The sequence below is a fragment of the Panthera pardus genome, unplaced genomic scaffold, assembly GCF_024362965.1.
Source record: "Panthera pardus isolate Hobbes unplaced genomic scaffold, ASM2436296v1 HiC_scaffold_8, whole genome shotgun sequence".
Taxonomy (NCBI): Eukaryota; Metazoa; Chordata; class Mammalia; order Carnivora; family Felidae; genus Panthera; species Panthera pardus.
In genome coordinates, this window is record NW_026527013.1 from 71,889,382 (window position 1) to 71,905,573 (window position 16,192).

The 16,192-nt window shown below is 45.2% G+C and overlaps 1 protein-coding gene across 6 annotated transcripts in view; it reads left to right on the plus strand.

Moving 5' to 3' along the window:
* The window catches only part of GLI3 (GLI family zinc finger 3), a 281,417-nt gene that overhangs the window by 185,496 nt on the left and 79,729 nt on the right, over positions 1-16,192 (plus strand). For all 6 annotated transcript variants that reach the window (XM_053897676.1, XM_053897677.1, XM_053897679.1 and 3 more), the window contains 3 exons: positions 434-636; positions 3,797-3,943; positions 8,861-9,062. In XM_053897676.1, coding sequence (XP_053753651.1) covers positions 434-636; positions 3,797-3,943; positions 8,861-9,062 — 552 coding nt within the window. The remainder of the gene's footprint in view (positions 1-433; positions 637-3,796; positions 3,944-8,860; positions 9,063-16,192) is intronic.

A 16,192-nucleotide genomic window follows, 5' to 3' on the forward strand; every position in this document is an offset into this window, starting at 1 on the left:
TGACCGGATGAATTTGCAATTCCTTCTCTCAGTCTTTCTTTTTTAGTGCCACGCCATGATGGTGAGAGGTAAGTCCGCAGTGGTAAAACTAATGTTCTGGTCAAATGGAACATAGAATCACAGAACTGTGCTCAACTCAGGTGCCTGGTGTGTAGAATTTTTTGTCCTAAGGGAGGCCAACTTTTATTTTTCTGTACTCAGAGTGCCACGAAATGTCTCAGGTTAATTTTCTTGGCCCAAACAATCGCGTGGTAGCATTCTGCCTGCATTTGTCACCGTGGTTTTAAGGTAATGGTACTGGAAACGTATATGGCTGATAAATTTTCCCCCAAGACATTTAAAAATCTTTCTTCTTTTCCTTCACAGACAGCCTGTGCCTATGGAGATATTTGTTTCACCCGCACCTCTTGTGTCTGGTTTTCTTTCTGTCCAGGCCTTCTGCCTTATCTAGTAGCCCCACGTATTCAGACCTGCCCTTCATCAGGATCTCCCCTCACCGGAACCCCGCTGCAGCTTCTGAGCCCCCCTTCAGCCCTCCGCACCCCTACATCAATCCCTACATGGACTACATCCGGTCTCTTCATAGCCCGTCCCTCTCCATGATCTCGGCCGCCCGGGGGCTCAGCCCCACAGACGGTAAGTCAGTCCCCGACCAGCCCTTTGCCCCTGTTCCACCCATCGTGCCTCACCTGGAGCGTGGTATAGAGCAGCTCTGATGTTTACTGAATGTTTCCCGTGTGCCAGGTGCTGTGCTAAGTGCTTTAAGAGCATGCTTTCGCTTCAGCCTTGGGACACCTCCATGAGGGTGGGGGTACCGTCTCCATTTTCAGGCGAGGAGAGCAATGGGCAGAGGGGCCATGTAACAGGCAACATGGCCCGGTGGCTACTAAGTGGCACATGGAGTTCACAGCCGGCACTCAGGGACTCCAAAGGCCTTGCTCCCGTCCACTGTTCTGTTCTGCCCCTCCATGTGCACACAGCACGCACGTGTAACCGGCCATTGTGCTTACCTTCCGATGGAGACTTTTCTGTTCTGCACGTGCAGAACACCTCCAATTGCACTGTGCACGCGGACCACCCGTGGAGGATGATAAAATGTGATTCTGTGCGGGAGGTGGGTCTGGGGGGCTGCCGAGGTTCTGCACACTGTAAAGCTCCCAGGTGGCACGTCAGCACTGTTGGTCTGTGGACCGTGCTCTGAGCAGCAAGGCTTAGAGAACATGACGGTCTAGATCTGTTGCACGTGCCCTCCATCCTTGGCCATGCCCAGTGAGAACTGGAAGAGGGATGTACGGGAAAAGAACCAGACTTTGACTTTAATTTTATTATACTTGATGCTCATTTTAAACTCTCAAGGGTCAAATTCCTGTTGGTTCTATTAGCTTCCCAATTAATTACTTCTCACAAGACTCTTTAATTGGAGCTGTGTATTCCGTAACTGTCAAATTATGAAACGTTCCTTTGATTCAGGAAGAGCTTTTCCCATCACGTGCATACATATGCAAACTCACTTGTCCACCATTGCTGGAATCTGAATTAAGGTCCAGAACGGTGTGAGCCATATTAATTAGAAATAATGCGTTGTGAGTTTTCTACGGCAGCCCGCAGCGGCTGGTGCTTGTGTAGGAGCTCACAGGAACGCCACGCAGGCCATCTCACCGAGTAGTGGTGTGAACCTGCACCGCCCACGTCCTCCCTGCGGACCCTTCCCGGGGCCGGCTGTGCATGGTAGGAAGTGGGGGGGGGGGGGGAGAGGGCGGGGCACGGATCGCAGGAGGTTTCTCAGTGAGTGTCTCTCCAGTCACAGTCCAGGAGCAGCTGTGGTCCAGCAATGGCTGTCGGCTCGTTTCTTTCCTTTGGATTCAGTGCAGTGGGTAGAGTTGTAAGGTACCTAAGGAATAAGTTGTGCCATTTGGAAAAGATTCACATTAAAAAAAAATAAATAATGTAAGAGAATCAGACCCAAGTTAAGTTTTCCTGTTTTGGATTTGATTTCACAGTGGGGAAAAAATGGAGAGCCATCTCCATGAGTACTTAGGAGTTCATGGGAATGACAGTGCAGGAGAAGAGAGGGAGAGATGGGTGAGGGCGACCAGCTCACAACAGACTTGGAATTATGCCTGCCTTGCAGAAATTTCATTGGGCCAGTGGAAAGTGGCACCTCTAGTTAAAGCGCCTTCTCATGTGTTTTCCATAATATTTGATGATGAGTATGAATAAAGCATTCTTTAACTTTTTTTTAATGTTTATTTTTGAGAGAGAGACACACAGAGACAGAGCATGAGCAGGGGAGGGGCAGAGAGAGAGGGAGACCACAGAATCTGAAGCAGACTCCAGGCTCCAAGCCGTCAGCACAGAGCCCTACGCGGGGCCTGAACCCACATATGCACCTGAGACCTGAGCCGAAGTCGGTCTCTCAACCGACTGAACCACCCAGGTGCTCCTGAATAAAGCTTTCTTTGATTGGTCGTTCTTCCTTCCTCTTCCTGCCTCTCTAACTAATACTCCATCACATAAAGTCAAGTCACAGATGTTTCTCACATGTAGTCTGAGATGTTTGTATATATCTACATATATTTTTATCACGAAGAAAGTATGTGCACGCAGATGGAAAACATACACAGACCTATTGCTAGAATCCCCATGCTTCTACCTAGTAATTGTAAAACAAAATTTTCCTGATGGAATGCTGTGTGCTAAGTAAACACTTCCCAAGGGCTGTTGCAATCATTGTTGCCAACAGCCCCTTGCAGCAGCAGTAAGAGGAGGAGTCGGGATTTGCATCCAGCTCTTGGAAAATCTGGAGACCACCCTCGGAACTGCTACAGTGTCTTGCCGCTTTTGCACATAAATTGGCAGTGGAAACACATGATTATCCCACTCTTACTGAGCTGACTCTTGCCAGTAAATTGCCCCAGATTGATAGGTATATTTCCTTTTTGATTTTGTAATGAAAAAAAGGAAAAAAAAAGAGCTCTAAAATTATGGAACACAAAATTGCAGCTTACCAGCCCATCATGTGTTATTAAAGCTGTGCTGTCTTTTCCAGTTATAAGCCCTGGGCCCTCCAGGTAGTGAGAGCTGACTCGGTCACCCCTGCCAGAAGCTTCGGGAAGTATTTTGAGTGTGTCCAGAAAGATATCACAGTGGTCTGAGTTGTCTACCACTGTAAGAAATGTGAACCTACGGTGATTTCATATAAGAAACAATTTAACTTGGGGGCGGGGGGAACATGGGGAGGAGAATAGCTATACATTCTAATCATTTGGAATTCTTGGTTATTTCTTTAAACTAGCCTTACAAGGTTTTAGGATGTATTTTATTTTTTCTATTTTTCAGTTTTATTTTCATTTTTTTCTATCCTTTTTAAAAAAATTTTATTTACATCCAAGTTCGTTAACATATAGTGTAATAATGGTTTCAGGAGTAGAATTTAGTGATTCATCACTTACATAGAACACCCAGTGCTCCTCCCAACAAGCGCCCCCCCTTAATGCCCATCACCCATTTAGCCCATCCCCCCACCCAACACCCCACCAGCAGCCCTCAGTTTGTTCTCTGTATTTGAGTCTCTTATGGTTTGCCTCCCTCCCTGTTTCTGTCTTATTTTTCAAATAGAAGCTCTCTAGAGCAGACTTCAGTGAAAACACAGTTTGAGCTCCGGCCGTTTTATTAGAATAAGCCATAAAAGGGAGTACTGACGTGGATGGCTTAGCAGATGGACGTTGCCTCCAGAAGCATTTCTTGTTGACCTTCTTCCAGCTAGTCACCACGCTTTCCTTGTCTCCTCTCCTAGCCCCCCATGCCGGGGTCAGCCCAGCAGAATACTATCACCAGATGGCTCTGCTAGCTGGCCAGCGCAGCCCCTATGCAGACATCATTCCCTCCGCGGCCACTGCCGGCGCTGGGGCCATCCACATGGAATATCTTCACGCCATGGACAGTAAGTGATGGGGCTGTTTTCTGTAGTCCTGTTGGTGGCAGATGCTAACGCGTGAGTTACAGAGGAAGATGCAAAGACGAGGTGATTGTCTAACTTCTGAAACCAGAGAAGGGGAAAGAACATTTGGTGCACTCCTTTCCTTGGTTTGCTAAGAAGCTTCCACAGATCTGGCCATCCCGAGACTCCTTGCAGAGCTCAGGGATACCGATGAGCTGGAACATGCCGGCAATTGTAATTTGGCAGCTGTTCAAAAAGCTCTCCTGCCCTGATTGTCGTGATAACAAAATCAGGGAACGTGTTTGATTCCATGGATGTGCTTCACCCAGTTCACTCCTTGGTTTTCTGGATTTTATGCTTTGGGAGTTGATTTTGTTTTTAAATCTGTACTTGGGTTTTAAATTTTTCCATGGATTTATTTTGCCTCATGTTTTCTTTACATGAAAAATTATATTTCACGAAGACCTTTTATGTAGGAAAAATAAAAAGCATTTCCAAACCAGAGCTATTTTTAGGACATAACAGTAGAAGATAAGGGCGTCATTTGATGCTTTTTTTTTTAAGTTTTTTTTAATGTTTATTTTTGAGAGAGAGAAAGAGACAGAGCATGAGTGGGAAGGGGGCGGAGAGAGAGGGAGACAAAAAATCAAAAGCAGGCTCTAGGCTCTGTACTGTCAGCACAGAGCCTGACGTGGGGCTTGAGCTCACGAACCACGAGATCATGACCTGAGCTGAAGTCTGACACCTAACCACTGAGCCACTCAGGTGCCCCAATGCTTTTTATATCCTTTATTTTTGGATCCCTCAAGGCTTCTGATGATTCCTTTGGGTCACTTATCTAGACATGTAGACAAATGAGCCTATAAACACCATGGTTCAGAACATCCAAGAGTTCTTATTTATTCAGATTCCTTAAGTTCCATTTGCCAGGTGCCAGAAAGAGGACGTGAAGCATCATCGGAGGTGTCAGCGAAAGCCACGACCCTTATGAATATGACAACTGTATGGCTTTGAGTTGGGCATTTGCTCTGGGTTTTGTGTGTTTTTCCCGGTAGCAGTGCTTTTTCATCTACAGTCTCTCTGGACTCTTATGTGACAAAAGTATACATTGATCCGCTCACTAGCAGTGGTGAGTAATTCAGCCTTCGGGTTTGGAGTAAAGAGAGGGTGATTGGCTTACACAGAGTAAGATCTACGGCCTTAGTCTCCTGACGGCCATGAAATAACGCAGTGTGTCACATAGGATCCTAACTTGGCGATGGTTTCCATTGGGGAGTTCGTTACCACACACAACGTAGAAGAAACGTGTTACATCTTCTGCAGGGGTTTCGCTGTTTGGCTTTGTAGAGTCAAGAGCTTACATTTCAGATTCATCATAATCACATTTCAATTAGGGATTGTTGAAAAAAACAAGTTCAGCGTTATTATGCAAATTAGTTATTTAAAAATCTGCAAATAAAGAATTAAAATAGGGGAGAATCCTTGGAAGGTCAGCCCATATTACCTTCTATATTTGATGAGAATGTGTTTAGTCAGGCAATGGCGGTTTTTATCTAAATAAAGGATGAAGCTACCCTTTTACTTTGTAAAAACTAATTAAAGAAATTTTAATTTGCCTGAGTATATGGTAAATTGATTGTCATTAAGTAGGAATTTAGATGTCCTATCATTCATCACATAAAAAGAAACCTCCTTTTTCTTTGTCAGAATTTTTTATTAGAGCAGAGAAACAAAACAATTAACAGAAAGCCAGATCAGAGATATCTGTGTTGGAATGCTAAGAATGCTCGGGCTTATATTTCAGAAGGAATCCATATAATCAGTGAAGAACTGGGCCACATCTCTTTCTCTTTCAGCTTTTTTTTTTTTTTTTTAAGTTTATTTATTTATTTTGAGAGAGAGAGATAGGGTGGGGCAGAGAGAGGGAGAGAGAATCCCAAGCAGGTTATTCGTGGAGCCCAATGCAGGGCTTGAACTCTTGAGTTCTGAGATCGTGACCTGAGCCAAAAATCAAGAGTTGGACACTTAACTAAGCCACCCAGGTGCCCCTCTTTCAGTTGTTTTTAAAATGTTCACCTTGTGTTTTAGCTGTTCCCCTTGACAGAGGATTCCAAATCACTGTTCCAAAATGCTGACTTTCTCTGTTTGCTTGATTATTAGGGGGTTAGGTAGAGTATATTCAAGGGTTAGAAAGTGCTTAAAATATTATCTTCCTGCTAAGAAAATGGAAATGGCATTTAGCTAAACACAACATAAGAAGAGTACCCAGCATTTCAGTCGTAGGAGACTTTTCCAGTGGAGAAGCAAAACGATTGTAAATTCAATGCCTAAGTGGGATGTGTACCTGCAGAGGCAGAGCCTGGCCGGGATCTAGCCGGTCACTGTGATCCACTGTTAACCAGATCTTCAGGACTCTTCAGGTGGCAGAAACCACAAAAAACTGGTTTTAATGAGCACTTGACTTTTTAATGTGCCAGCAATGGGCATATCTGGGTTTCAGCCACTTATAAGGTAGAGTACTCCTACGTTGCATGTTTGAAGAAGCCAGTCTGGTTTATGGCTCTAATTCCTAATTTTTTGGGATTAATGACCTTAAAAGATAGGAGAGCAAGCAATCCCTATAAAGGACATTCTAGAGTTGAGGGCTCCTGAAAACTGTATTATTGGTATTGGTGGAAACTGACGTATATAAGAGCCCATCTTGGAGGGAAAAACAGACGGGCTGGACTAGCCAGGCCATGGACAATGTGAAGGTTTCCATGGCAGGGATGAAGGAAGGCCTCTGGGCTCTCTCTTTGGATGATATAAGGGGGTGTGAGGCCTTTGTCGCTTTATAGCATCAGATAGCCACCTCATCTAGTGATTTAAAAAATTAGAGGTGTTCCAGGGATGATCTCTGTCTAGAATGTCCTGTCACTCTTAACTCTGCCAGTGGCAACTGAGACCCATTGAGAAGGGTTATTGCTGAGGATTATATGGAGGTGGACAGTAAGTCTGGTGTGTCCTCGGAGTCATTTGGAAGTGGAAAGTGTTTCTTCATCGAAAACTGTGATGAAATTGGCCTCTCCTGGTGAGAAAATGTGAAACATTTATGTGTAAGGCAGATGCCATAGTAAAAGTAAGATGCTGATTTAAACACTAAAAGATGTGTACATAGTTGGGAAGGCTATATTTCTACTAGCGTGGCCTAAATCAGGCTGGTAATGAAATTAATCTAAATGAAGAACCCAAATTTGAATCTCTGAAAGAAAAGTTTGAATAGGTACCATACTCGTCTTTCAGACTGGTTCTCCAGGTTTATACATGGATGATGCTGACTTAACCTCCTAAGCTCCGGTTTGCCATTTATTTTTTCTAACTATAAAGTATATCTCTTTACTCTATAGTATTATCTATAGAATCTTTCATGTTCTTCTATTTCATTTCATTAAATATCTTGAAGCATGTTGGATTGTTACCTTGTGTCAATGTCCATGATGAAGAAAATATTCCCATTGAATTTTCCAGAGACCCAAGTGCCTTGACTTTTTTCTATAAAGAAGGCTTACCTTCTACTTCAGGGTTTCGGCTGTTATTAAATTGCCGTGCCTACATATGCAGGTATACCCATACTCTGAAATAGAAACCCTCCATTGTTACTCAGAGCTAATCATGTTTGATGTGCCTCTTATGGAGTGGGATGATGTTCTCATTCTTTCATTAAACTTTAGTTTGATGACTCTGTAATGTAAATGTGACCTTAGAAAAAGCAGGAGTGTGGGCCTCTGGAACACATTGATACTAGTTCCTGAAATTCAGACCTCTAGTATCTACCAAATTGAAGGCAAATAGGCATTCAGTTTTTAAATCTTTAGATAAAAAGCATTGTATTAAGTTGGCACTCGTTTAAGTAGGAGTTACTGACCTTCGGATTAGAGCTTCATCGGGGGAATCTTAATAAAAACTGAGATTCCTATTAATAAGTGCTTTATTCCCTATTAGTTCTGACTGGAGAAGCAAGGTCCAGAGAATTAAACTAGATTCATCAGCTCTCATTATAATGTTTGCATGGTTTCCCCTCCCCCCTAAAAAATCTGTTTTTTCTACATTTGGAAAATTGCAAACAAACCGCATCCTGAGATTTGTAATGTTTATTGGGACTCATGCCTTTAGTGTAGGGGACTGAGGCAGGGTTCCTCGGTGTAGGCACTAGTGGGGAGAGATGATTTCTCATCGTGGGGGGCTGCCCTGTGTATCTCGGGCCGTTCAGCAGCATTCTTGGCCTCTACTCACTAGATACGAGTAGCACCCCATGAATTGTGATAACCAAAACGTCTCCAGATGTTGTCACATGTCCCCTGGGGGCATAGTTGCCCCCAATTGAGAGCCATTAATTTAGGATAATGTATTTATCAGTACTTTTAGTAAAGCTCTAAGTATACATGGATCAGATAACTATAGAAATCATGGGGAAATGAGAGCCTAACTAAGCTGAATTTTTAATCTGAGGATGCTTTAATTCATTTTCTCCTTCGGCTCATTGCCTTAAAATGGTGTGTGTTGGGATGGGGAGGGGGGGGGTGTTGTGTGACTGTGGGAACCACTGTCTTCGTCGCTTGTGGTGAATTAATGATGGGAATATCTAAGCAGCCGTCAGATTCATAAATCACTAGAAATGAGAGGGATAACACATAAAAGTCTTTCCCTTTTGTTTAGCAATTTATCATTTTGCCTGCACATTAATAAACAGAGCTCCCCTGAGGTAAGCCCTGGAAGATAAATATTTCTCCCTAATTTCCTCAATTGTAGCCAGTAGATCACAAGTGGGTGGAGAGGTCCTTGTCACCGCAAGTTGCCAGCTTCTTCCACCCAGGCGAGTAGCGATAAATAGGTACTGAGTACAACCGCAGGTAATCGGGCTCCGTTTTGTTTATATAACAGGCACCAGATTCCCCAGCCCCAGGCTGTCAGCCAGGCCGAGCCGAAAACGTACACTGTCCATATCACCGCTGTCCGATCACAGCTTTGACCTTCAGACTATGATAAGGACATCTCCCAACTCCTTGGTCACGATTCTCAATAATTCCCGCAGCAGCTCTTCAGCAAGTGGTTCCTATGGTCACTTGTCTGCAAGTGCAATCAGGTATGTATTTCCCCCGAATCCAGTATGTGTTTCTTTGATAAAGGGTCAGCGCTTGGCGGGCGCTGCATTTGCAGGACCCACTGCCTCTGAGGACGAACACAATCACGTGACACTGGGCCTGACCCGGGATGCCGGTCAGGTATCACTACAGTGGATTTTAGAGCCAGTTACTGGGCCAGTAATATTGTTTCACAGACGTTAGTTAGTAGCCTGTACGGAGATACGGACTTACTCACTTATGATGGAATCCACTGTCTAGAGGCAGTGCCTATGGCCAGTCTTTCATCCAAGCCCCTCTTACTAATTCGAGTTCTCTAGAGAGAAAACCAGCTTCATACCTGGTTGTGTGTAACACATGGAGGAACAGGAGCGGAAATCAAAAGGCCAGGCGTGGTTGTAATTCATGGCTGTTCACTACGCAGAAAAGGTCTACAAAGGAAAGGTGTCAGCAGGGTTTTTAATCTAATGGAAAATAAATGTGATGACATTGGAAGACCTACCTGTCCGCGGCGATGGGGCAAACGAGGACTTCCCTGTATTCCTGTTAAGTATTTTTAGCTTAATTTGAAAGATCTCTTCTCGTCATCCTCCTTTGGAGTACACCGGGAACATTTCGACACTTCCTTTGGTGCTACATTGTGTCTGTACTTGTACATGAAGGGACAAACATAGGCTTCTGTAAACATGCTTGCTATAAAATACTTCTCACTGCTAATGATCAAACTTGGGCCGATGTCAATAAGTAGGGAATAAAAGTAAGCCGGGTGATGAATTGTAGGTGTCTTTACACTTGGTTTGAACTCTGTGCATTACCAAAGAGTTATTTCAGGCCTAGAATTAGATCACGTTCTGGTTAATTCACTATGCCACCGTGATTATCAGCTTTCGTGATCCTTTCCTCTCAGTTTTTCCCCCATAGTTGAAGAATTCAATGACTAGCAATCTTTTTGAACAGGAGTTTTGCAAACCATGGATGATTCCTTGCTTTGAAAAGTACATATCAAAAAGGCTGTTTCCACTTGCTTTGAGTAAGTGAGGATTTGTTTATAGATGTGTTTCTACAAATGGACAGTAGCTTTAATTCTTAATTGACGGGTGTTTCGTGCTAGATATACATACTAGGGAAGCCCCAACAGTCTGGAAAAAAAAGGGTTAGCAGTTAGTAACATATCATATTAGCAAATGATGAATACCACTCTTTTTTCAACAATGTTCTCAATTACAGCTTTAATTCTTTGCTTGTTCAATATCAGTAATGCTCCTTGGCACACAAGTTAGTGTTTAAATATTGTAAATCCCCATGTTGACATGATGTCATTTTCTTCTGCTTTTCTTTGTTCTTTTAATATGCTCATTGAAGTGTGGAAACATGGAGGAAAAAGCAAGTAACTCTGCTTGTATGATAGCAGTCAGTGCTTACAGAGAGGTCCTGGGATGTCTTCAGGATTAGCCACAACAGTCACAGATGTAGGTTTAGAGTTGGGCACGTCTGTAGTCAGAGTTCAGGTTTGCCCCCAGCTCTGCAACTTTCCTTGCCTGTCAGCTCTTTGAAGTTCACTGTTCACATGTGTAAGCTACAGACAAGACACCACTATGTAGGAAAAGACACATTTTATGGACGCTGGCATGCATCTGCAGTACCAGGATGAAGACCTTTAGCCACTGGCAAAGTCTCAGGACAACTGATCCTGGATGGTCCGTCGAGGAGAGGAGCTATCACGGTCTGGCCGTGCGACCCCCATGACCCTCCCAGTCGGGCTCTGAGGAAGTGTGCCCATTTCAGAACCGTAGCCTGGCTGTTTCTGCACTCCTGGCAAATACTCACAGCATCTTTGACTGCCAGTGGCTGTATGTCAATTTGCTGAAATTATGTAACTGTTATGTGGCTTGACTAGAGGTCATATCATCAAAGTATGAGAAATATGGCATGCCAGGATATTCCCAAATGATACTCACCCAGAATCACTTATACGCATTTATATTTCTTGCTTCTTTTTAATTTTTCCTCCTTCTGGCTCTCTGCCCAGCTAGTTTGACTTTTTCCAGCATCTAAGAGCCTCAGATTAGAATACGGTCCATTGACGGTCACAATGTTGTCTTTCTTTATTCTCACCCTTGCCCCCATCTTCTCTGTCTTCTTGATCTGCTCACCTCTGCCCAGGTAATCTAGTACCAAATTCTGACTTGGCTTGATCATTTTCCCCTGCCTCCAAAGAGCTGCCACACACACCCTGTCATTCTCATTAGAGCTGGAAGAGGAAGTTCACATTTGGCCCAGCCACCATGCGCTCATGTTCTTCCTCACCTTTGGATCCTTTCCATTCTGTTTTCTCTCTGGCAGCCTGACCTTTCATTCTTCAGTAGACAGCCAGTGTGTGTTAGGGTCAGATGTAGCTTTTAATGCATGGAAGGCAATGCAGGTAACCCAGGACGTGATCGGCGTGCCATATAATACAGTAATTAGAATCATTATCATCAGCATTGTTTGTCTGTCCTGTAGCGGGAGTGATGTTAGTGCTTTGCTTGCCCTGTTCTCAGTTTGAACGTGTGCACTAAAAACTCACTTGGGAAATAATCAGTACATAGTAGGACCAGTGGATGGCAGGGAAAGAGAAGAAGCATGAGCACAGAAAGCTAGAAAGGGTAGCTAACGTTCTCCAGAGGGCAAGACACAGGAGCAAGTGTGGACTTAGGTTGCGTGTAATCTCTGCCGTGCTTGGTGTGAGGCACTCTCATTGTTTTCATGTCACAGTGATTTTGGAAAGCATGCTCTTCCCCTTGTTTTACGCATCAACGTGGTGGGCCTTTGCAAGAGAAAGTTGGAGAAGGTCACATGCCAATTCTCCAATTCCCTGCTTTTTTTTTTTTTTTTTTAATGTTTACTTGTTTTTGAGAGACAGAGAGAGACAGAGACAGAGTGTGAGCAGGAGAGGGGCAGAGGGAGAGGAAGACACAGAATCCAAAGCAGGCTCCAGGCTCTGAGCTGTCAGCACAGAGCCTGATGCGGGGCTTGAACTCATGAACCTTGAGATTGACCTAAGCTGAAGTCAGACACCTAACCCACTGAGCTACCCAGGTGCCCCATCCAATTCCCTGTTTTTTAACTGACCCCAAACGCATTTGGCTTTTTCACTCTTTTCGTTACCTAACCTGCTTCTGACATCAGGAGTGCACAGAATAATGTTGTTGGTTAAGTTGTAAAGAGGACGTTCAGTTTTCTAACAAACACCGTAGCGATCTTCTTCACCTAGCGGTCCAGTCCAGGTGCTATTCTCCAAGAGGCTGCTAACAGGCTTGCCACTATTTGAAACGTCATGTTTGCTGGCTCATCCAGAACTTTGCTGTCTGGATTCCCTCTGTTAGAATGCACGTGCCAGAGGGCTGTGTTTTCACGGCTGCACACTGCCCCCCACAATGTCTGTGCCTTGTCACCTTGACACCACTCAGTGGATATTTCTTGAGTGAATAAATGAAGGAGCTCTTTAGTGAGTAATTAGAATTCTCATCACCACCTTTATTAAAGGAACTGCCTACGTGGTAGATGAATAATTCTGACTTTCAGAATATTACACTCTTTATGAATAGTGTATGTCCATAGGTTGATAGCTATAGAGAGATAGAGGGATGGATACAAAATAAAGGGACAAAAAAAGCAAATGTCTCTCTTTGTGTATGCTTCTTACTTAATATTTCAGAGTGCTATAAAAATACCATAGAAAGCATGTATTGGGGTGCCTGGGTGGCTCAGTTGGTTAAGCGTCCGACTCTTGACTTTGGCTCAGGTCATGATCTCACAGTTCATGGGATGGAGCCCCTCATTGAGCTCTGCACTGACAGGGGAGAGCCTGCTTGGGATTCTCTGTTTCCCTCTGTCTCTGCCCCTCCCCGACTCATGCTTGCTCATTCTCTCTCTCTGTCTCTCTCTCAAAATAAATAAACATTTGGAAAAAGAAAAGCAGCAAGTATTTATTCACAAAAGCCCCTTGGTATGTTTAAACACGATACTTGATTTTAATGTCTCACTTTTCAAACATCTTGTCCCAATGTCCACCATAAGCCTTTTTCTTATATATTATGACTAAAATGACCATTCAGAAAAACCCCACGCAACCCCAGAAATGTTGTGAAATACTCGACTGTCTCTAGAAGTTTTACCTTGTCTATCTCCCTGAAGACTCCCATCTAGGCCTAGATGATTCCCATTTATCAAAGACAACCAGCAACCTCCGCTCTATGTGGTTAAGGCGGATGTTATAAATACCCACTTAAGGGCAGTACCGTAGCAGTACCCCTGCTTCTGCTGCTGCCTTCCCCTCGAGACTGAACTGCTGTCGGAAGAGAGGGCTTTCCAGTGACCTCCTCTCCCCGTTGTCTTCTGGTGAACATAAACAGAATGATGAGGAACCCACTCATTTCCAATCACCTGTTCCAGCGTTCCAGCTTTGACTTTAATGGCCAACACAAAGATGGGTGTGTGTCCTTCGTGGTTTGGGGTCTGGCGTGGCCAGGACCGACGCCTCCCCGGAAGCGGAGTCAGGTGCCCATCACCGCAGCGCCACCAGTGGGAACAGGCTGTCTGCTGCCAGCACCGCGGGCTCCGGCTGGGGACGGGACAGCCTGTGTGTCCCTGTCCAGCGGCAGCTGCCAGAGGAAGCGCGCATCTGGCCGGTCCGCTGTCGCTTCCCGAGGCCGGACAGGAGCAAGCTCGGCCTCCGCAGCGGCTCAGCTCCGAGCTTATGTGTGCTGGTCACAAGTTGGGAGGGGTGACATTGAGGGATAGGTGAACACCGTGCCAATGACCCCAGGACCCTGAAACCCCAAGGTCCTGATTGCATCTTCTGAAAGTGGCGACAAACTCCTGCCCCCAGTGGCAGCAAAAGCAACGAATACTAACGAAGAAAGATCCTTCTTATTTACTGCCATAGGTGGCCATTGGCTTTATATAGCCCTTCAGTTAATCAGTTAGTCATTCACTCCGCAGAGATTTAGCTCCATATTCAGCTCTGTGCTGGTCACTGTGCTGGGCATGGGGGCTACCAAAATGGGTGAGAGGCATGTCCCCTGCCCTCACAGAACTCATGAAGGGGACAAGCCTCCGATCAGGTACGAAAGAACGAGTGGGGCAGATGAGACCCCGGGACGGGAAGAGGTTGACTATTGAGGACCATCAGCAGCCCAGGGCTCCAGATGGCAGTGAACAGGGAGGGTGTTCCAAAGCCTGAGGTTGGAGGTAGGCAGGGGCCAGGTTGGCACAGCCCCGGGCCACTGATCCAGGAGCAGCAGGAAGCCTTCAAAGTTCCCAAGGAGGCTGCACTGTGTCAGGGTCCAGGGAGCTGAGACTCAGAGAGGCTAGTGGGCTAGATCAGAGGCGCTCAGCTACTTACGGGGCAGAGCCTAGTGTATCCCAACCCTGAACTTCTTTCTGTCCCCGAGGCCTTCCTTCACTTAGAAATCTCCAGTGGGAGGCACAGTTAAAAGGCCTGGGAGGAAGTGCTCTTCGTAACAGGGGAACAGTATTAATACCTGAGGATGTTTCTGAAAAACTGATGTTTTTTTCTACCCACGTCTGCATGGCCGAGCAGTTACATGGAGAGTGCGTCACTGCTATTCATGTTCGTGGAGGTCCTGTCTGTTGTTTGTTTAATGGAAAGTGGCTTTTTAGAGCCTTTTAAAACACTTCTGTCATATAAAGCCGAATGGATTTTTGCCCAAGGCAGTATTCACAGAGCACGTATGCGTCAGTGCAAATGTGGGGGTGATATTTACTTGCTTTGTGAGTGTGCGGGTCTTACTCGTGTGCTCCTTACTTCCGAGGATGCTGGGTTTTCCAGTAAACTTGTCCTGGGAGCTTTTACGGATGGAAGTGGAAGCTTTATTTTTCTGTTTTCAAATAAAAGCACGTGCAGGCATGTGTGTCCTGGGGCCTGTACATACACAAGTTCTAATAGGTGTCAGCCTGTTCTCAGCAAAACTGCAAAGAATTGTTCTTGCTTTGAATGGCAGCTGTGGTGCAGAAAATTCCACAGCTGTAACCAGAACGTGGACAACCCCGTTAGCGCAATAGCCACAGAGTGGCCACAAAGTCCGTTTTGATTAGAATGCCTCCTCCCCCACCCCCCGCCCCCCCACTTTTCTTTCTTCTCTCTTCTTGAAGCCAGTGTGTCCAACTGTGGGGTCCTTTTGTTACCAGGCATTGACTATTGCCTAACTTGACCTCTGATACCAGTTTCATGAGCCAAAGAGCTTGGAGAAATCGGCTCCGGAAAGGCAAATGTCCCTATTGGATTCTTTACACAGAAATTACAGTATGAAGTTTCTTTTTGTTTGTTTAAGTTTATTTATTTATTCTGAGAGTGAGTTGGGGAGGGGCAGGGAGAGAGAATCCCAAGCAGGCTCTCTGCACTGCCAGCACGGAGCCTGATGCAGGGCTTGAACTCATTAGCCATGAGATCATGACCTGAGCTGAAACCCAAGAGTCTGACACTTAACCGACTGAGCCACCCAGGTGCCTCAACGGCATGAAGTTTCTTGATCCCAGTGCCACGGCCTAAAGTAATCCATCATAAAAGTATCACGCGCATTTCCGTTAAGGGCGTTTCAGAAATTCACATCTGAGCAAAATGCAACCACCAGAACAATTGAAAAACACGTTTATAAAAGTTAGCACTGATTTTATACTGAAAACAAGACATTTCCCAAGAATCCAGAGGCACCACATGTGCTTTACCCTTCACGCTGGCTGGAGATGGTGAGGGTTCCAGAAATGAACCTGGGATCTGATTGGCCTCCCTGCTGAAGCAAATTTAAGTGAGATGTGTGGAGCGCTGCTCAGTGCCCCACGGTCTCCTCCTCCTTTCCCTGTATAGGTTGTACGTTAACACACAGGGACCATAGCCAATTCAGTGCAAGTGGACGTCCCTTGGCAGCTCTCAGAAAATCGCCATCTTACGTCTGGATGGAAGTCATTAAATAATAAAACGGAAACTTTTACCTTTAAGTGTGCAGTGGCTGGGTGATCCAGCCTCTAGCTATCTTTCTTAAAATTTATTTATTTATTTGAGAGAGAGAGAGCACTTGTGTGCCCGCACGAGCGGCGGAGGGGCAGAGAGGGAGGGAGGGAGAGAATCCCA